The 21899-nt window shown below is 36.3% G+C and overlaps 1 protein-coding gene across 2 annotated transcripts in view; it reads right to left on the bottom strand.

The window, feature by feature from the left end:
- Positions 1-21899, bottom strand: part of LOC131438404 (GATA-binding factor C-like) — a 48264-nt gene that overhangs the window by 12195 nt on the left and 14170 nt on the right. Inside the window, exons 2-4 of one of the 2 annotated variants that reach the window (XM_058608421.1) lie at positions 14478-15293; positions 5174-5325; positions 844-978 (exon numbers count right to left, since the gene is read on the bottom strand). In XM_058608421.1, the coding sequence (XP_058464404.1) occupies positions 844-978; positions 5174-5325; positions 14478-15293 (1103 nt within the window). The remainder of the gene's footprint in view (positions 1-843; positions 979-5173; positions 5326-14477; positions 15294-21899) is intronic. The other variant, XM_058608428.1, reaches the window with a different exon arrangement.

Genomic DNA, 21899 nt, shown 5'->3' with positions numbered 1-21899 from the left:
AAGAAATTAGCGTAGGCCCGGGAAAATGTCAGTTAGCTAGTACAAAAGGCGAAAAAAGTTGAATATAAAATAATACCACGGTCCGTCACCGTCGGGGATCAAACCACAAAACCAGGGGGGGAAATTGTGATGTTTTCCATTCATTAAGCACATCTAATGGAAAAAAATATTATTCAAATTTATGCAAAACTGCTATTTGCTCGGATGGAGGAAGAGTTTCTGTTTCTGTGAAAATAAGCCGAGCTAACCCGGATCGGCTACTTCTGTGTTGGTGGCGGGCTATCGTTCTGCGGTACGGAACATTAAAAAATTAAAACTTCATCAAAATCGAATCAGGAGTCGAGTGAACGAACGGTCGAAAGGAAAACCTTGCAATAAACACAATGAAGAACTGTGAAAAAGGTACATTTTCCCGCCGAGCAAATGGTAGTAGTAGTAGTAGTGGGTGCCATGTTAGGAAACAAAAAACAAAAACGAAAAGAATATAAGTGACTTTACAGAAATGCAGGTGAAGCAAAAATGAGTTATTGGGCGTTTTAATTATAATGGTCATTAAATCGGCTTCGAAGCGATTCAGCACATATCGGCAGTAGCGCCTAATGCGGTGGAGGTTTCCACATCTGTCCTTCAGCTGATGATGGAACTTCCGCTACGCCAGCAGCCCGAAAACAACGATGACACGCTGACCTCGACGCGCCCGGTGTCGGTTTTGGGGAACAATGTTTCTCCCGTGCATAGAATTATGGATGGTATGCAACGAGTCGAAAGCAAACCTGACTCGGCGTTGCGGTGCTACGTGTATGTCGATTATTATTATTATTATTATGACTGTTTGGTACTTACATTATGCAACTTGTAGTACAGTCCACAGGCGTTGCAAACTGGTTCTCCGCTTTGGTTCCTCCTCCACAGCGAGGTGGTTGTGGTCTTGCAGTTTGCACATGACGTTCCCGCCCGCCGGGCAGCGCTTTGCTGGGACTGGAATGAGATGAGAAAGAGAGAGATAGTGAGAAAGAGAAGGAAGAAGAGGGTGGTAAGTTTGGGTATGTAACACGGATCGGTATTGTTGTGGGCCTAAGGCAAAGTTTGTCAACTGTTTTTTGCGATAATCCAAACGAATTGGTCGGTTTACATTGTTATTACTGAATCGAAGTAGATAAAATTGCGGTGGCTTTTGCCAAACGTTCTACGATCAAGTAAGGCTTACGATACAGTTGCGTATTAGTCATTTTGTCGTAAATACGACTGACTTTATTATAAGGCGCCTTTTCAAAATTTACCCTATACAAGAATGGGTAGTACTTAATTGCGAATATATCTCGTATTTAACGCAGCAACACATTTTTTCCTCCATATCACCGGAAATATGGTCAGCAATTTATGACAAACTTTTCAGTAGTATGAGATAGCCAGATAACAAATAACTCAAAATTAAAATTTTCTTAAATGTTTGGTATGAACAAGCATTAAGGTGAAATTCAGTGCCAGTAGGGCGCGCAAAATTTCAACTGTTTGAATTAAACGAACCAACAAAGCGTATCGTACAAAAATGACACTTAAAAATAGGGAATATTTTCAGTGGTTGAATGTTGTGGGTTTAGGACTTATATTGCTCGCTAGTAAAACAGACTAACTACAATATTTCACCTAGATAATTCTCTACTATGTATCATTTTATTAAGAAATTGAATTATACATTTTTTTAACTGGTTTGTAAGATGTTTACTAAAAAATCTAGTTTTTGAAGTGCATATCGTATCAGTATATAAGTGAGTAATATTTTACCATTTCTCATGACTTTTGAAGGAAGTATCGATACTTTTTGTCCACGCTTGGCGAGTGGATATCAATAATTTATAATTTAGAATTCTTATATTCAATTCAAATTTTTATCCTAGATTAACAGAGTATTGCACATTTTTGCATTTTCTTCATTAATGATTAAACTCGTATAAAATTTACCATCAAGATCATGTTGAAATGAGTTCGTAGCGTTTTTTTTTGTAGCAAAGTTTCGTGATTTATAACGAGAGTAATGTTACAGTACCGTTATTCAAACTATTGTATATCGTTATCTACTACTCAATCATTTTATTTAGATTCGAAGAAAAAAACGAGCCAGTTTTTGGCCATATTGTAATTTTCTAAGCGGTACTCTGGCGAGCTACGGATCATCGATAAGAACATATGCTAATCGGATGGAGCAATATCTGATGAACATGGCGGGTGGGAAGAACTTCCAATTCCTGCTTTTCTAAATAAAATTCGAAAGATAGGGTCTTGCACTATTATGAAGCAAAATTATTTCGTCGTGGTGATCTTCGTATTGTGGTCACTTGTCCTACAATGCTCTATTCAAACGCATCCCTTTCCATCTTTATATGTCACCAGTGATAGTTCCATCCGGTTGAAGCTGCTTTTTCGGTTGTCCGAGTCGTTATAGAAATTAACAGTAATCCCAGAAATTAACAGTAAAATTAGCGCCCAAATCGACTGGCTCTGGATTCCAGTTTTGCACAGGTTGAGTACAGGGATGTCAGATTTTTTTTTAAATTTGTATTCAGCGCAATAATGTATCTGCACAAGACCTGTGATAAATGTAAGACTTTTCTTTTGAACCTATCAGTTTGTGAAAATCGATTTGGCCATCTTGAAGAAAAGTGAGAATATCCTATCTGTAGTTTTTGATCAGTATATCCAATACTTCCGAAACCGGAATTCAGATGACCGGAATAGCCGAAGTCCAGCTAAAAAAATTCCGATGTATATTTATTTTTTCAAATAAATTTCAATTTTCTTTATCTCTAAATACTTACCGGTGTTGTACATATTATTATTCTTTATGGCGGTTTGAAAGCTTTGACATTCATCGCACTGTAACTGCACAACCGTAGGTCGGATCCGGATGAAATTTTACAGTAGCTTTTGAGACAATGTGAGCTTTTACTTAAACTAAGATTTGTGAAAATCGGCTCAAGCATTGCTGAAAAATCGAAGTGAGCTCTATTTTTGAAGTTTTTCTTCACTACTTTCGGAGCTTCCGGAACAGGAAAAAGGGAACCAGTAGTGCCGAATTAAGCTTATATGCCCAAAAACTAACAACTAGAAGAACTAGAAACTAGAAGAATTTGAATCTTAGTTTGTGAAAATCGGGTAAGGTGTTTCCAAGAAAATGGATTGCACATTTTTGTCGTGAATACGACATACTTTACTATGGGGTGCCTTTTCAAAATTTACCCTCTGAGAGAGTGATAAGTTTTTGATCGTGAATATCTCTTAATGTATCTAACGAATCAACATAATTTTTGCTAAATGCCATCGGAAATATGATCACAATTTTATGATAAAATTTTCAGTTGTGTGACATAATCTCAAATAATTCAAAATTAAACTTTTCTGAAATGTTCGGTATAAACGAGGAACAAAGGGGAAATCCATAAGGCGCGTTTGCCTTTCTCGCATTTTTTAAAGCTCATAGCTCAGTTGTATTAGGATTTCTTGCTCGCAAATCGAAGGTAAATATCCTCACTTTAGTGCAAATCTAGAACTGTTTGATTTGAATCGAGTAATCGAGATCAAGTGAAGCCTTCTTTGTTTTTGCGAAAAATGTGAAAAAGGGGAATGCTTGCATAATTCATACAATTGATCAACTAATTGATATTCGGAAGTGTTAAGGAACATGTCAGTTGTTTTCGGATTCACGACATCCAGTTATGTCTTTTACATAATCCACCCGCCTTTTTTCTCTAATTTTCACATATTATCCTGTAACTCCGAACCCAGAAGTCGGATTCAAATAAAATTCAATAGCATACTATGAGACCATAATATCTTTCGTTTGAATCTAAGTTTGTAAAAATCGGTTTAGCCATCTCTTAAAAAAGTGACTGCATATTTTTTTCCATTTTTTTGTGCATATCATCATGTAACTCCGAAACTAGAAGTCAGATCGGGATGAAATTTAATAGCAGACTATGAGAGCCTGAGACCTTACATTTCAATCTTTGTTTGTGGAAATAGGGAGATTGAGATAATTGAGAACCTTTCAACTTTTGTTTTTCAGGTTCTTGAGATCATGAATAAAATATACACTGAAAATAATGTCGAACGTATTTTGAAGTATCATATTATATAATTTAACTTGAATTTGGAGAAATGTCTAACAATTATTTTAGCTGTAACCTCTTCACTTTTTAATAGATACAATTAATATAAATATCAAATGTGGGTTTTAAGTGTAAGTGTAAAGTAAAATTAAAGTAAAAGTTTCAAACAAATATTTAATGAAATTCATTTTTTCGGGTGATTTTCAATTTTTTTAAAAACATTCGGCTTTTTCGATACCATGTTTTTACAATCAACAATGTTTGAACTACAGTAGTTGGAAAAGAAAATAGTCTAGTCAGTCTTATGTCGGGTTGGTGGTCTCTCAATCCATGAAAGCCTAATGGTTTGCCATATTGAAGTCGTACACAAAGTTTCATTTCAATAGAAGTATGTGAAGTCTGCTGACCTGCTACACATTTTTGCAAATTGTTTTGCTTTTGTTCTGGTTTGCTCTTCGGAATTCTTCTTCAAAGTGAATGTTGACAGGTGATTTATTGTCCGTTGTCTCATGTCAAGGTGATTTCTGCGCACTCGAGACAGGCTGACTTCGATTGGCAATATATTTTGACACTTATAATTTAATCTAAAGTTGATTTACGCTACGTAACACCTCTTTTTAATGGAGAGTATTGTTTATTGCTACCGAGTTTAAATTAAATTTATCCCAGTTTGCAATTCAACGAAAACTATAGGTGAAATTGGAAAAACGAAACTCTGGAATCAAAACACTCTCAGCCACGTTGAATAACGTGAGTCGCTTTTCGTTTGGCAGCATTTATGAATTCTGCTTTTTCGCAATTAGTAACCCTTGCTCCCTCGAGTAAGGAGAAACTCGACCGACACTCGGGCACGTTCACCACAAATACTTTCGGTTTAAACTCCTTTGTTTGGACCATTCCCAGGACTCTTGCAAAAGTATCGAGTCCATGTTGAGCACGAACAGAACCGATGAGTGTTGAAGTATCATTGCGTTTGAGTTGCTTCGGGGTGATTTAATTATGTGGGAAGCTGGAGTCAAATGAGTATTGTTATCCCTTAAATTGAAATACTACAGTCAGATACTTACGGTAACTGGTTTCCGTTTCGGTTTGATTAGCGGCCGATTTTGGCCGTTCATTTTGTAGTACAGTCCGCATGCATTGCACAGATAGTGGCCGGTCGCATCTCGCCGCCACAGAGGCGTCGAGGTGGCACCACAGTTGACGCACTCTCGTCCCTCTGAAAGTAGGTAAAGTTGGGAGAATAGTTTTGTTTTAAATATTTGTGAAACTGTTTTTTTCTAAATCGTTTATCTCGACCCGATTATAATCTAATTATGGTTGTTCGCCGGGGGTTTTGTGGGAATGCCAGACCGATATGTTGTTTCCCTACGACGATTTTCGAATTTTAGAAGACATTGAAATAGTGCAAGAACTTCGGAAGCCATTCGACGGATAAAATATTAGTTTTCTTTACGTTTCGTCTTCTAATCCTAAGTGCGAAAAATACACTACTGTTTGGTAAGGGGTTCAAGTAGAACTGCTGAGTTTCACTATCAGTTCAATCTGTGCTTTGAAGAGTCGAAGACGAAGCGAAAACGATTATTGGGATTTAATGCAAAGCAGTTAGTTTTTACTGAAACCTCTACGTGAAATTGTTAGTTGAAAATAGATTCCAATGAAATTGTTTGAACTCTTACAGAGCTTTACCTCTACCAGTTCGTTATTTATTGATACTTTGTCGCAAAACTGAATTACCAGTAGCGACACCTGTCAATGAAAAATGGAACTCAGGAAAAGAAGGTACTTCCGAAAATTTTCATGTCGGCAGTAGAGTTTTTCGTTTATTCAATATTACAAATAGATATCAGCTATAGACGTGAACTCCGAGTATAAGAAAATCAATGTTGTAAGTGATTACTACTACTTTTATAGTGTAAACTACGATTAAACATGGAAAATCTTCAAAAATGTGTGAAATTGAGTGAAGTACCATTTAATAAGTGAATTCAAAATAAATTAAGATTAGTTTAGTTTAGTTTTCGCACAATAAATGAAGATCAACATTACCACCTCAGAGTAAAAAGTTTTTCTTCCATTTCTACTATGATTTTTCAAAAGAATTCGTCCGTTCTTATAAGAAATCGTTAACAATGTGAAGTAATTATAAATTTTCCTACCGATTTGACAGCTCCTCTACATTTCATTCAAGCAGCGCCTCTACATTTCATTTTAGCGTTATTGTGCCAATTGGCATATTGTCGCAAAACTAAGATGTAGAGGCGCTGCTTGTTTAAAGATGATACTTTCAGCAAGAGCTGTCAAATCGGCAGGAAAAATTTTAATTACTCCACCTTTTCAACGATTTCTTATAAAAACGGGCGAATTCATTTGAAAAGTCATAGTAAAAGTTGAAGAAAAACTTTTAACCTTGAGGTGGCTATGTTGATCTTAATTCATTGTGCGAAATCTACCGTTTATTCAGAATGGAGTATTAAACTTGGTTTGATACCTTTTTTTCAAATGCCTGCAAATGACAAATAAAGTATCCAAAGTAAATAGTACTCGATCGCTATACATTCTAGTATTCAAGAAATCAACATTACACTGGTTTCAAGCTTTGCGCAGTGGCGATATCGTAACCAATGAGGTACACTAGTTTCTGTTTAAATAAATGCTGATCCGAAGAAACCTAACCTTAACCAATTTCACACATTTCTGAAGATTTTCCATGTTTAATCGTAGTTCACACTAAAAAAAAGTAGTGGTAATCACTTTGAAATCGACTTTCTTCTACTCCGAGTGTTCTTTTATAGCTTATATATATTTGTACTATTGAATAAACGAAAAAATGTTGCAAATCACTACTGCCACAGATAACAGATATACAGGCTCACATATGAACTGTGTGTAAAATTTGCTAAATCAGCATGGCGAACACTTGCAGATGTCACCACGATCGACACGAGGTGCCACCGCTATTTGGGTGCCGCTTTCACTTGAGACACAACTTTGGGTGCAACCAAAGACATCATATTAACAAGATATCCAGCTCTCACATTTCCCGAACAAATCATTGGCAACATCCTTTTTTGCGAGCATGGTGCTCTCAGGTGAATCCGCATTGAATCTCTTGCATATAAGTAGAGGAGAGAAATGTCAAACTCGTGCGCACCAAAATAGCAGCACTGCGCACCCATACAATTGACATGATATGTTGAATGTGATGCCGTGCGATGGCGTTGCTGAACTGAAGATTGATTTCGCTCCAAGCTGACAGGGTCTGGGTGCAACATTCACTTCTCGCTAGATTTTTGTTTTGCTGTTGGTTAAAATGACAAGTTTATTTTTGTTTTATTCCGATCGGATTCTCGTGTGATTTATGCGACATGGTAATAAAATTGTCTTTAACACTTAGGGAAATCGTGTGATAAGTGTTAAAATTGTTGTAGTTGGAATATTTCTACAACTGGCAGGAGGATTTTGTTATCGTTCCGGAACGTAGTGGAACGTTTTGAAAGATCGCGGCGAACAGTCGAGTAGGTGGCAATAGTGTTTCCAACGTATAGCAAATTTGAAATTTACACAGGATTTTGAAAAATTTTGTTCGAGCCTGTATATCTGTTATCTGTGCTACTGCCGATATGAAAATTTACGAAAGAATCCTCCTTTTCTTGGTTTCATTTAGCATTGGCAGGTGACGATAACGGTAATTCAGCTTTGCGAAAATGTGCCAATCGGATTTAGTATGTATACGGAAAATAAAAACTGCTGATTATTTGACTCCTTTTTGCTTAATTTTGAGTTGTTGTTACTATTGAGTAAATATAACTGACATCTCAGTATGTTTTTGCAAATGCCTTATGGAATCTACTCAGAAAGGAGACTCGAAAGGTTAGGTGGAAAGTATTTAAAATTAAGTAGTTTCTCGTTTTCATGTAAAAAGGTTCTTTGCAGGAATGCTAGCTTAACTGTTGCTATAATCAGTTAGTCTAAATGACAACTGGTTGTTTGATAGACTTCGACATAGTTTCGTGCCGGTGGCGATTTTTTGAACGTAGATTCACAATGGTCAAAGTTTATGAATGAACGATACATGAATCTAGTGTTTATAAGTTTGAGGATAGTTAAAAATTCAAAGCTTCAGAACTAAGGAGTGAAGATAAAGTCATTACCCAATAATCGTCTATTTTCACATTTGCTTCATACCCACTCTATATAAACATGTAAAGTAAACATTAGACTTTGTATTTCCTGGAGTTCTTCGTTCCCTGAAGTGCTACCTTGTCATTAATATTGAGAAGTTTTTCAATAATGGTTTAAGAAAATGTGGAAGAAACCATATTTGAGTTCAAATTTTAAAACAACTTTTCGATTTCAAGAAGAATAGAGCATTGTAAATTATACTAAACTAACTTAAACCAATTCATTATAATCGTGATACTTGGTTCAATTTCCTTGATGTATTAGGATAAATGAGTTCCAAGTAAACACAGAAAACTGATATACAGGCTCACATATGAACTGGGTGTAAAATTTGACTGAGTGTAAACACTTGCAGATGTCACCACGATCGACACGAGGTGCCACCACGATTTGGTTGCCGCTTTCACATGAGATACAATGCAACATTCACTTCACGCTAGATTTTTGTTTTGCTGTTGGATAAAATGACAAATTTATTTTTGTTTTATTCCGATCGCATTCTCGCGTGATTTATGCGACATGGAAAAAGTTGCCTATAACACTTAGGGAAATCGTGCGATAAGTATTGAAATTGTTGTAGTTGGAATATTTTAATAAGAGGTAGGAGGATTTTGTTATCGCTCCGGAACGTTTTGAAAGATCGCGGCAAATAGTTGAGTAGGTGGCAGTAGTGTTTCCAAAGTATATGTGAAATCTTTTTGAAAAATTTAGTTAGAGCCTGTATATTTGTTATCTGTTATAATGCCCGAAAATATCGTGAATTTGTATGATTCAATTAGGCTAAAGGATCCAACTGTAGGTGCGGAACGGGAAGGTTTAGGCCGATGCGGGTTCCGCAAAGAGATTTCTATCTTTTTCAGGTCCATCCACGCAAACCAAAACAATGCGCCTTCAGTGGAAAGCACAATTCTGTTACATGCTTCAAGTCGATATTTTGACAAAAATACCATACCTTGTCAAACTTCGAAGAAAAAACTGTATTATCGGTGGACAATTGCTTGATCATTATTACCTTTTTCATAAATATAAATTTATAATAAATTTTTGTTTATTGAAATGTATCATATAGAGAATAGTAAAACTAGTTATAACACAGACGATTTGTGAGGCTACATACAACAAACGTACGACATAGTGCTGCTGACAGAAGTTTAAGTTAACATAAAGTGATCAGATGCGCTCCGTAACTTACGGACCGTACACTGCGTACTTAGTTTTATGTACTGTTGTCATTTTATATTAATTATGTTAGCTAGAGAAGTACATTTAATAGATATTCTTCTGTGTATGATATAGACACGTTGTGCAAACTAAACAACGAAATAATAGTGAATAAAATAATCACGAATCAAACAAAATAATCATGAAATTGAAAACCAAAATCATAGCAAATTATGGACAGATTTGAATTATTCTAGGGACAACCTGCGAACTTATTTCATAACACACAGGTTTGACATATTTCAATTTATATTTTCAGAGGAAATCTAGATAACTGTCCTGTCATACCACCACCGTTTTGTAGTATTCGTTGTAGCTTTTGGCTTGGTATATTGTCACGTTCTCAATGTATTAAGTATTAGAAGTAATCAGGTTAGATAATAATTAGATCTGGCTTCTATGGGAATTATGGCGCTGTTCTCGTGGTTCTGAATTTCTAAGTGGTGTCTGATATTATTCAAAATCGGTTTACAATTATCATATTTGGAATGATTTTATCTCGTTCTAGACGTTCTAAATCAGCGAGTCGTTAAAGCCAAATTTTTTTAACGTTTTCTGTCAAGTCTCTTTCTACACAGATAAAAATTTTCACGATCGATTCATATTCATACACCACTTCAATTTAATAAGCTTTTTCATATCAATACATAACCAAAGCGATTTGTTTCAAGATTTCATGTTCAAATTCACTAAGATGCGAGATTAGATTATTTTTCACTTAGCTTTGATGTGTTTTTCCTTTGGATGTGCTGTGTTTTGCTATTGAATCGAACTACATGTGTTAAACACTAAATTTTCTAGTGGGAATGAGTACAGCACAAAAGTATGTGCAAAACACTTGAATCGGTCAGCTCTGTTTCAATAGAAATCTATGTGGAAAAAATGTGACATTCATATGAAATGCATATAGAATCTAGAGGTAACGATATATCTGATCGTTTTTAAGTGCATTTCATATAAACGTATCAAGATTTCCACTAAACATCAACAGTTTTTACACGCATTTTATGAGTTAAGTGCATATTTTCATGAATTTCATGTGCTCTACCAGCAGTGATAGATTAAATGCTTTGCACATGATGCTAGCGTGCAAATTATTTTCAGTGTATATTTTCAAGTAGCGTCAAAAGAAACAAGCATATTGTCTTTTTCCATGAAAAAAAAACTTTGAATTATTGCCTATCATTCGCATCAACCATCAACAATCAAGTAGTAAGATACTTAAATTACGATGATTTATTTCTAACCAACTTTGCTGGGACGAGGATTTCAAATAAAAGAAAAAATAACTAAATGAATAGGCTTTCTAAGTTTATTTGTGACAATATATTGATTGTTCCTTTTTCGAGCAGACCACTATCGAATGGTGGAAGTACACAGAAAAACAAACTTTATTTGAAAATCCGTGTAAACATACAATTAAAACCTCGTTCAAAGTATCCATTGTGAACGATTTCACACGAATGAATCACCATAGTATTCAAGCTTGAACGCAAGTACCCAATAGGAATTGCTGGGCCGCTTGGAGCGCCTCTATAGGCTAATCACTGCTTGATGATAACTTTTGAAAACGACAGTTAACTGTCTTTCATAAATTGTAAGCTTTACAGTGTGTTCTCTGTGATTGTAGATTGTTTCAAGATTCTAATTTCGGTGACTATTGTGACGTTTTCTCATTGAAAAACACTGATGTCCAGGATTGCTGTGGTTTAGTACTTTTAAGAACAAATGACAATGAAACAATATCGAAAAATTGCTCTTCTGCTCGATAGTGCACAACCAGAGTAGTCCATGACATCAGTGTTTTTTTTCGAACGAGAAATGAGTGACTTGGCAAGCTTGGATCCGATTTCCAACTTTCGTACATTGCATCAAAGGACAAGTAACGTATCCAATGTTGCGAAGATATTTGTGCATTTAGTCGGACTTTATAGTAAACCATCTATCAAATGAATGCGATTATCAGAAGTGCAAAGCTGTGTTGGTATATACAAACCAAAGAAAGTAGAGGTGAAACATTGACAAGCGAAAATTAATTGTTATAAAATAAATAAGTTTGTTGCAAATAAATCATCCAATTAGTAGAATTATTTTGTTTGTAGAAACCTTGCCAACTTCTAGCATAATAGTGAAGGAATTGCTATATTATTTTCAGATTCGGTATCAAAGTCACAGTCGATTGGATATGATATATAAATAAAGGTTATTTTCTTCCACCATCTAATTTTAATGGAACTGAGTTGGGCTTATAGTTGTGACGAGAGAAAATCCGTTTTTGGAATCAGTTTTGGGACTGACCTTAATTTTAGCTAGATAGCATTGAACCTAGGTTCGAGATTTGATAAATTGCTAGGTTCGAAAATGCCAAAGCGTTTATTAATTATATCGTAATTATTGAAATTTTAATTAAATGCTTTCATTAATTTCTGAATTGATTTACTAATAAAGTGTTCAGCAAAGAATATAATTATTTTCCGTGTTTTTTTTTATTTCTACAGTTGTGAGTTACTGAAACGTTAGCGAGCAGTTTTTGCTGTATGTATTTGCTGAAATTCCAGATCGGCAAACTTCAGCAAAATTTCGCTGAAATTCGGCAATAATAGTTTAATGCAAATGACATGATTTTGCAGATTACTGTCGATATGAAAAAATTTGCAAATTCACCGACAAATCTGCTGAATTGAGATGTCTTTGTATTAACTGTGAATGTAAGATTAAATAAAAATGGTAAGATAATTCCGGAAGTTGAGAGATTTAAAAAAAAAACAGAATATATTCATAAAATCTGCAGAACATCAGAAAAATCCTTGGGAACCTGTGACAGAATTACAGATGAAAAAAAACTTGTAGTTCTAGATGCATAATTCATTCGAAATTTAAATCTGGTAAAAATGACAAAAAAAAATTGCAGCGTTTTACTCGTGTTTCAATCATAGAAAAAATAGAACTGTAGCGTATACCAGTTTCAAACTCGACATTAGAACTGTTCGAATAAATTAAACTAAAACGGCCGTCGGACGAACCGTGTGCGAAATACCGAATGCGTTTTGGCTGAGATTGAGATTGAATATCTAGTCGGTACAGAAGAGTGTAAAAGATAACAAATGCTATCGCGTCGTCGCCGTCCCAATAATGTCATTACATTTGAATATTGATGCAAAATTGTGCATTCACAGCAAAATTGTCCGATTGAGCCAATATTAGTGATCCTACAATCAGATATCAGTGGAGTTTATCGGCGAGATAAACATAACAAAAATTCTGGCACCGCTTTTTGAATGTTCCGTTCTGTACTTTAGTATCACACTTGTAGCAAAAATGAAGTGTATCCATCAGTTTCGCTCAAATTTAGTGAGAGAATAGCCTAAAGCAATTGTAAGTTGTTTCACGTTTCTTTCAAATATCATAAATTCAGTATTTGGTATCAATATTCTCTACTGACGGTAAACAAAGAGCAATAAGGCAATTTGAAACAAGCAGATTGGAATTGCTTTTGACAGTTCAATTGGAATCATAACAATGTCTCCGCTGATCTCTGGTTGTAGGACCACTAGGCAATATAGTGCGTAATCAGGCCGATGCGGTTTCGAAAGAATTGACTGGGAGACTTTCCTGTGTGAACCCTAACTTGCGTGCAACTTTGTGTTTACGCTAGCCACCGCTAACCATCATTATAGCGTCATCGTTGTGTTTTCCTGTTTCACTAGCAGATACCACTGCTTTAGCTATAAAACTGCTAAATTAGCGCAGTGGATATTGTTATAGAAGATCTAAGGTTCTGTTTCACAGCTAGTGGCGTGCGTGTGCGAGGACGATGCTTGCAAGTTTAGCTGTCAAACATCTTTTTAAACTTATTTACAACGTCGTTTGCTTCAGCGAAACGTTAATTTTAGCGTGAGAAAAATCATTTTTTACCTCTGTTATTTCTGCAGCTCCCAAGATTCTGTTTCAAACGATGAAAATTTTCAGTTCCAATTTTAGCATGGGAGAAAATGTTATATTGATCATTTTGAAATGATTTTATTCATCGCATACGTCATGAAATGTCACTTTAAGGACCGTACAGATGCGCAAACCGAACCAAATATGCGATATTATGATGAGAAATAGTTCTCTACCGCCTCTAGCGTTCAAAATAACCTCAACCGAACCGAAACAAATTCCGGATCTCGATATTTGTCAAAATATCATCTTATAAATTCAAAAATGATTACACGAAATAAAAGAAAAATTTTTTCTTCATTTTCAGGTCTTAAAATTCGACGTTATATTTCAAATTAAATGTGTTCCCCATACGTGCCTGTGTCTTAGTCGTCATCCTAAGAAAGGTTCTAAAAATGAAACTTAGATGGCGCGTCAGGTAATATTAGGTTTGCGTTAAATTACCAACCGGTTTGAAGATAAAATTGTTACAATTAAATGTTTGTGAACTTGTTCCGCATATTTCGAGTGAATAAATATTTCGTCGGAATGATTGAAGTGTTTGAATTAGAATTGAAAACTGTCACTAGAGTGCAACTAGAAAATTCCACTTAACTATGGATTGATTTAATGCAAGCAAAAATTAATAGAAATTCTTCGACTTGTAGTGCCATTGTGAAAAACACATCGTATTCTATATATTAAATACAAAATAGTAGACAAATTTTGTACTACTTTCATTTCTACCGAAATTTTTAGCAGCTTTCTTATTATTTCCCATTAGTACTATGACAACAACTTTAGCTTCAGGATTTTAGAGAATCCTACATATTTATTTACACTGCCACTGAAGAATATCAATCAATTTAATGATAATAGTCATTTATTAGTGAAGCGTAAGCTATAATAGCAGGAAGAAGATAAATTGGATAATTTACCGAACGAACCACTTGAAATTAGGCTAAACTTAAAAGTTAAACACAACACAACTAAAATTAAGAAAAAAATGGTATAACAAAGACCCACACCGTGTCCATATCTTACCGGCACTGGATTTCACTTTGGCCCGTTGCGCCTTCATGTGTGAACTGTTCATGAGGCTTGGCCGGGAGCTTTGCTGGTACGATCCACCGGTTCCACTGCTAGCACCACCGTTACCACTGCCGCCTCCACCGCCGATGCCGTGCCCGGAATGGTGGAATCCGTAGCCGGAGTGATCGTACCCGCCGGTCACTCCGCTATGGTGCGACTGATCGAACATGTTGAACGAGTTGTTGGTGGCGGAATTGTGGTAGGCAGCACTACTGTTACCACTGCTATTGCTCCCACCGTGACTATTGGTACTAGAGCTATTGTTGTTGTTATTGTTGTTACCCGTACCTTCCCGATGTTTCGGATGATGCTGTTCCACCTCCGCATTGTTCCGGTCACTCAGTGAGCTACCGGATAAGCACGGTTTTACGTCGATTCCACAGTTGTCCGCCGAATGCGACGAAATACTAGAATTGTTGTTGTTGTTATTGGAACTCGATGCGACATTCAGGCCACTGGATGACGTTTGACTCTGGTGCATGAAGTTGTTCAGGGTGGTTTGATACTCATTGGGCGTGGTTTGCACCGAGTCTGGCGTCGAATCTTTCGGTGGGGTTGGCGGGAAGGAAAACAGATGCTGACCGGCTGAGGTCTGACTGCTCTGTAACTGACTCTGTTTGCTGTCTTGTGGATCTTGAGGGCAGGTAAAGGGACTGCTCCAGCTACCACTGGCCGCGAAAGGTTTCGTAGATTCGTTGAACCACGACAGCGGGCTGGGGAAGTGCGGCCGACACACCTGTGGGGCCATATGCGGGGACATCCGAGAGGCTGAAAAAGTTAGAACAATAAAAAAACATGAGTTAGTTAGGAAGGTGATTTGTAATCAGATTACAAACGACTATAACTAAAATGGAGTGTTTAATTCGAACGCTGCGCAGTTCATTCGCTTAGCATCTCTTGAAGATTGTGTCGTAAGTAATAAAACATGGAGTATATCATCAAATCGGTTGGGTAGTGAAAGAGCGAGGAAAAGTGCCCCAAAAGACAACTCTAAGATTCATCATGGATGGACATAGTGATTAATTAGCCGATAGTGATGGCGACTTCGAAGTGGCGATGTTCAAATCGGATGCCTAGTCAAACTTTGACTAAATATCTTAGCCAGAGCCGGGATGGAAGATCGTAAAAAAAATCAGAAAACCATTTCGATACAGGCATAAGTGTCGCCTCGGCGTGGCAGCTTCTGGGGCTACCATTAAATCACCCAATTCTCACTTTTGGTCGGTCGACAAAGCGGTTTCAGTTGATGTGTGTTCCTGGTCAAGTTAATCGGCGGTAATAAATTGTTTGATCACTGGTAAAAATCGTTAGGAGTTCCACAAAATTTATCGTACGTAGATATATCTATTGCCAGTACCCGCAGCAGCAAGATCATTAAATGCCGAACTCGTAAAAACCGACTTCGAAATGGAAGGCATAGATTTACAATTAGCATCAATTTAACAGGATTCTGTTATTTTTCTCTTGACATTTCTAATCAAATATTCATTATTATGTACTACTTTTGCTCAAACAGGAAAAAATTGTTTTACAACACCATCTATGAACGTTCAAACGAACCAAATTTCAAACGAAACGCGCTTTCTGACAGACAAAATAGACAAGATCTAATTAATTCATGTGACGACGGCTCGATTCGGTACTCAACATACTTCAAAACATGGCTCCGGGAACAAACAGAACAGAACGCATCAAATTATCGATGCATGAGGAACGCATTCCTGGCTAGAACATTTCACCGAAGGCTTGCATCGCCGCCCTGACATTCCAGGGGCGGGAACCTCCCCGTTCTGTTATGATGTGAGCAATCTGCGTCGGTCGTCCCCTCCTCGAGCTGTCCAGTGCAACATAATTTGATTTTATTTAGCATGATTTGGCAAGTTTGCCCACGTCCTAGGAGAAGTAGCGGCGAAACGGGAGTGTGGGAGGTAGGAATCCTCCTACTTCGAAAGACTTTGGAGAACCTGATGGCAGCGCACCGGAGAAGGTGAAAACCAAAAGAGGTGACTATAAAACAACAACAAAAAAACCTTTTAATGGATTAACACGAAACATGCCGCTCACGGGGCCTCTAATGGTTGATGGCTGGTTACATTTGGATCAATTCTTCATTATTAACAAGAGCACAGTTGTGCGCGTTTTTCGGCACAGTTGCTCCAGTTTGAGGCATTTCTCCGACACGAGTGCTCTTGGAAGGTCGGGGAAGCCGGTCACAAACCTATTTGTTTTAATGTGCGTCTATTATGCGAAGTCCATAATTTCGGGTACGCGGATACCGACCGATAGTGACAAGGTACCGTCGTGAGTCACGAGGTGTCCGTCTCTGCGTTTCTACGACGTATTCGAACTCAGCACGCGATAAACGGACGCTCTAGTCGATGCACATTTATTCGCGAAGAAGTAGCATATCTCAGCCCGCGATCCGACTTTCGATCGGCTTCCATTTAATCTTCAATTAAGCCAACACATATGGTTTGGATAAACAGAAGTAAGCAAGTAGCTTGAAGTTAAATCGAATTATGACAGTTTGATTGTTTGGCTCGTGATGCCGGTGATGATGATGATGATGATGATGGTGATTTTGAGTGATTCGTATACTTTCCCGCGGCGGTTGATCGGTGGAGCTGGGAAGAGAAGCTCCGGCGAGTGGACGGAACCGGGGGTATATTCGGTGGCGCACTCCTTTTTGATGTGCAGACAGTTTGACTTTGACAGGGTTCCTCAACGTGCGCCCCTGATGGTTGATGGTCTGGCCAAGCTGGACCATCCTTCGGCGACGGCGGCTCCAAGCGGCAGCCGACCGGTAAGTGGTAATTAGCCACAATTAAGACATCAGACGATGACGGATGGGGCAGGTAGCGGGCTCTAATGGGTTCGATTGCGCGAGGGATGACTTTTGAGCCAGCGTAGATGGATCGGTTTTGGGTGGGGGGAACGGATGACTATCGCTGGCAGCAGGAGATATTACAGCGGCCAGCTGAAAGCTTTCGGTATTTTTTTGTTTCGGAACCACCTGGTGGTACTTTCTCTTGACTAGGGGATGGTTTTTGCTTGAGCGTGTTGTAAGTTGTTTTGACAAATATTAAATTTTGGCATGCAAATGGTAGTGACTTCATTGCCTAACGCTGATATTAGGTAATTTTGAATTTCGCTTCTACATCATGTTTGATTTCCGAAATTAAAAAATGGATAAGTTCCTACCGATTTACGGTTCGTTTCCTCATTTAAAAATGGGTAGTGAATCACCCAATTTGTGACACATATTTGCCTTTCCCATGATTGAGAATGGGATATTTACCCATTATATGAGTTTACCCAGTTTTATCGGACACGCAGAGAAAAAAGTCGTAAAGATAACGAAATTTGGGGTTCACATTACGATATATTGTTTATTGAAATTGTGACAAAAAAATTAAGTTTAATATAGCAAATATTGCTGCTTGAAACTACAAAACATGATAATTAATTTTTCTCAGTTTGATTAGTTTGATTCAATCAATATTTTGATGAAAATAACAAATATTTTATATGTGCCTTCCTGTCAAAATGTTGATAAATAATGTCGTAGCAAATTCAATTTAAAATTAGTTCGAAATGAACGAACTCTAGTTAAAGTTAATAATTGTAGCGCTTTGAATTTACTAACTTTTTAGTTGAAATAAATGAACTTAAATTTAGTTGTTTCAACTAACACTTTTGTATGTTATAATCATACATTTTTGTTTGTTTTTTGAACAAAATGATTTAATTCAAACTAATTTGCAAGGTAATTTATGATAAGGTAAGGTCGCAAGACAATCGAATCATTCACATACCACAAGCCCTGGTATTTAAGGCTGTGAACCATTTCGCGGTTAATTTTAACTTTTGGTTGAAATCTGACATTTCATTCATTTATACAGTAAAGTTAGTTTTATCATTACATAAATTAGATCATAGATAAATTGAAGCAAATTATTTCTTGGTAGAAAGGTAACATATAAGAGGATTGAATGAACGTAGACATCCCCGATAATATCAACTCAACTTTGGTTGACATTTAACAAATAGTTTTCATTCAATAAATTTCATCAATAAAATCATCCTGTACAAATACTTTGTTCATCTGACTAGACTTGTTGATGTTGAAGGAAAACATTAGTTCAAACCAATCATATTATAGCTGGAAATCATCATAAATCAAATTTAAAAATCTACTAACAGTTTTGTTTTTTTAAACATGCTCCATTTCTCTGCGTGTGAATGAGTCGAATAATACGCATAAATGGGTATTTCAATTTAAACCAAATCAACTAAAGTTAACATTTTTAGGTAACGAGTGATGACCTCAAAATTTCGGTAAATGTTATGTCGTTTTCGTATTTAAATTGCACTACACCGGTGTAGGTAAGGTTGCACTGAAACCGTTCGTTTTTGTCAATTGCATTACACCAGTGCTACACTTTTTCTTCACCGATACCACTGGTGTAGCACTCATCAAAAGTTTGGTGTACTCTGTGCAATGGAATCGTTTGTTGTAGTCAATGGTTACTGTTTATGTTTTTGTCATTTTTGTTCGTTTATTCATGCCTCCGTGTAGCACTGCACTGGTGTAGTGCAAATTAAAAACGAAAACGCCATTAGTTTACTCATAGTGTTGTCATGGCAACTTTTGCAAAGCTCGATAGCAATTTTTTATGATCAAGTCAAAGTTTGTGTAGATGTCGACCAAATTGTGGATAACTTATAGAAGAGCTCGACAATGAGTGATTTCTCTTCAAAATATAATACTCGATTTTCAGTGTATGTAGTGTGTTTTCAGTGTCACATTGTCGCAAAACTGAATTACCGGTAACGACACCTGCAAATGAAAAATGGAAAAGAAAGAATTCTTTCAAATATTTTCATGTCGGCATTTTTCATTATTTTAATAAAAAATAGATATCAGTAAGGAAAGTAAATTCGGAGTGGAACAAAATCGATTTCAAAGTGATAAATACTACTTTTCTAGTGTGAACTAGATGGGCGATCTAACATTGTCTTTCGCAGGCGGGCGTGTGCGAGGATGATGTTTGCAATTTTAGCTATCAAAATACAAGGGAAAACAAATTTCTACTTGTAAAATCATTGATAACTTATTTACAACGTCATTTGTTCAAGTGAAAAGTAAATTTTAGTGTGAGAATATAAAATAACCTCATCCGAACCGAACTAATTCCGGATCTCGATATTGGTAAACATATCATCTTAGAAAAACAAAAATGATTTCACCAAAAATAAAAGAAAATAATTTTTCTTACATTTTAAACACGTCCTAAATTTCTACAAAAGAAAGGAAATTATATGAGTTATATGAAGGAAGTTATATGAGCCTGCGTAAAATTCAAACGTCATCCTGAAAAAGGTTCAAATAATGAAACTTAGATGACGCGTCAGGTGAAATTAGCTTTGCGTTAGATTTCCAATTAAACATGGAAAATTTTCAAATATAGGTAAGGTTAGTTTTTTACGGACGAACCATTTTTAAAATAATTTACCCGTTTTCAAAAGAAATCCTTAAAAATTTGAAGTAATTAAAAACGTTCCCTACCAATTTGACAGCTCTTGCTGAAAGTATCATCTCTAAACAAGCGGGGCCTCTACATTTCATTTTAGCGTCATTGTGCTATTCGCGAAACTGTCGAAGATGATTTGATATTGTTCCTAAAAATAAGCATTTGTTTTCGTGTAATAAAATAAAATCCACATTACCATCTCAATGTAATAATTTTTTTCCCTCTTCTGAAATATCCTTACATTAAAATTTTCCTGCCGATTTGCCAGCTCCTCCAGAAAGTATCATCTCTACATGAACCGACTTCTATATGTCATTTCAAGTTGGCAATTGACAATCTTACGTAACACTACCCACTTAGAAAAAAACGTTCAACGGTGGTCCTTCATTGGTCCAATACGTTGGATCATTGGTCCAATGAAAGTCCAATCAATCGTTCAACGGGAGGCCAACACGAGACCTTCGTTTGCCGATTTTGAAACAGACCGTTGAACCGAATGCCATTTTTTTCGTTCAACAAACCCGTCAGACAGAGGTCCATTGTTGAGTCATTTTTAACATGAGGAGTTGGAGCCCCGTTGGACTAGTTTTAGTGCAGAATTTCTGAAGTTTTTTCCACTTATTTGTTTAAACTAACAATACATACCTGCACAATACTTCTACTTTACGTAGAATAAAAACAAATTTTCTTTCTATGTAAAGGTAACACTTCATTTTCACACTATTTTTGCAAGAGAAATAAAAACAACAAACTGTTCCAGCAAATTGAATGAATGTTTCGTGCAATATGTCGTTCAACAAGCGCTAAAAACCAACAAAATTGAACGGTCTGCTGAGAGGGTAATTTGACCTGACCAGTAAAATATAAATTATTTTTTTCTAGTGTACAATTTGCAATCTAACGCAAAACTAATTATACCTGACGCGCCATCTAAGTTTCATTATTGGAACCTTTCTCAAGATGACGATTGAATTTTTTCACGGGCTCTCATGGGGAACTCATATATTTTCAATTATATTGTAGAATTTCAGGAACTGTTACAAGAACTGTTCATTTGAAAATGAAGGAAAATTAATTTTCTTTTATTTAGCGCAATCATTTTTGATTTAATAAGATAATATGTTGACAAATATCGAGATCCGGAATTTGTTTCGGTACGGTTGAGTGCTAGAGGAATAAATCAAAATGCGATTAAAAACTATTTCTTATCATAATATCGCATATTTGGTGATGTTTAATGATGTACGCGATGAATAAAATTATTTGAAAATGATCAATATAACATTTTTTCACATGTTAAAATCGGAATTGAAAATTTTCATCGTTTGAAACAGAATCTTGGATGCTGCAAAACTAAATTTTGGATTGGATTTCCCTTGTATTTTGACTAGCCCTCTGCTGGGCCGCCATGTCCTTGTGACCATCATCTTTTCCGCAAAGACGAAAACAACGAAGAAGTATGTAAACATAAATAAAAGTTGGTTGATGCTAAATATCTGCGATCAAATTGTTATACAGACTTTCACAATCGATGATGTGTTTGATTTTACTTTATTTTGTTTACTTTGCTCTCACGGACTTGCTAGCTTTGAAAGCCCCAAGTGACCGAGATTTTGGTTACAATCAGAGATGCCAGATATTTTCATAGAAAATCTGTATTGCTTTGTATAAAAAATCTGTATTAATCTGTATTCACTAATAAAATGAAATTCTCACAACCAAATGATGCCAAAAGATGTTATTCCAATAGATTGTGGTCATAGAATGGTAGATTCAATTGGTCATTGCCGCGCTCACAAGAATATTCAAAAGGACAGGTATAGCGTGATGGGTTAGTCGA

This window comes from Malaya genurostris, chromosome 1 (genome assembly GCF_030247185.1).
Source record: "Malaya genurostris strain Urasoe2022 chromosome 1, Malgen_1.1, whole genome shotgun sequence".
Lineage (NCBI taxonomy): Eukaryota > Metazoa > Arthropoda > Insecta > Diptera > Culicidae > Malaya > Malaya genurostris.
The sequence above is the reverse complement of the archived record's forward strand: the minus strand, read 5'-3'. Positions and strand labels throughout refer to the sequence as shown.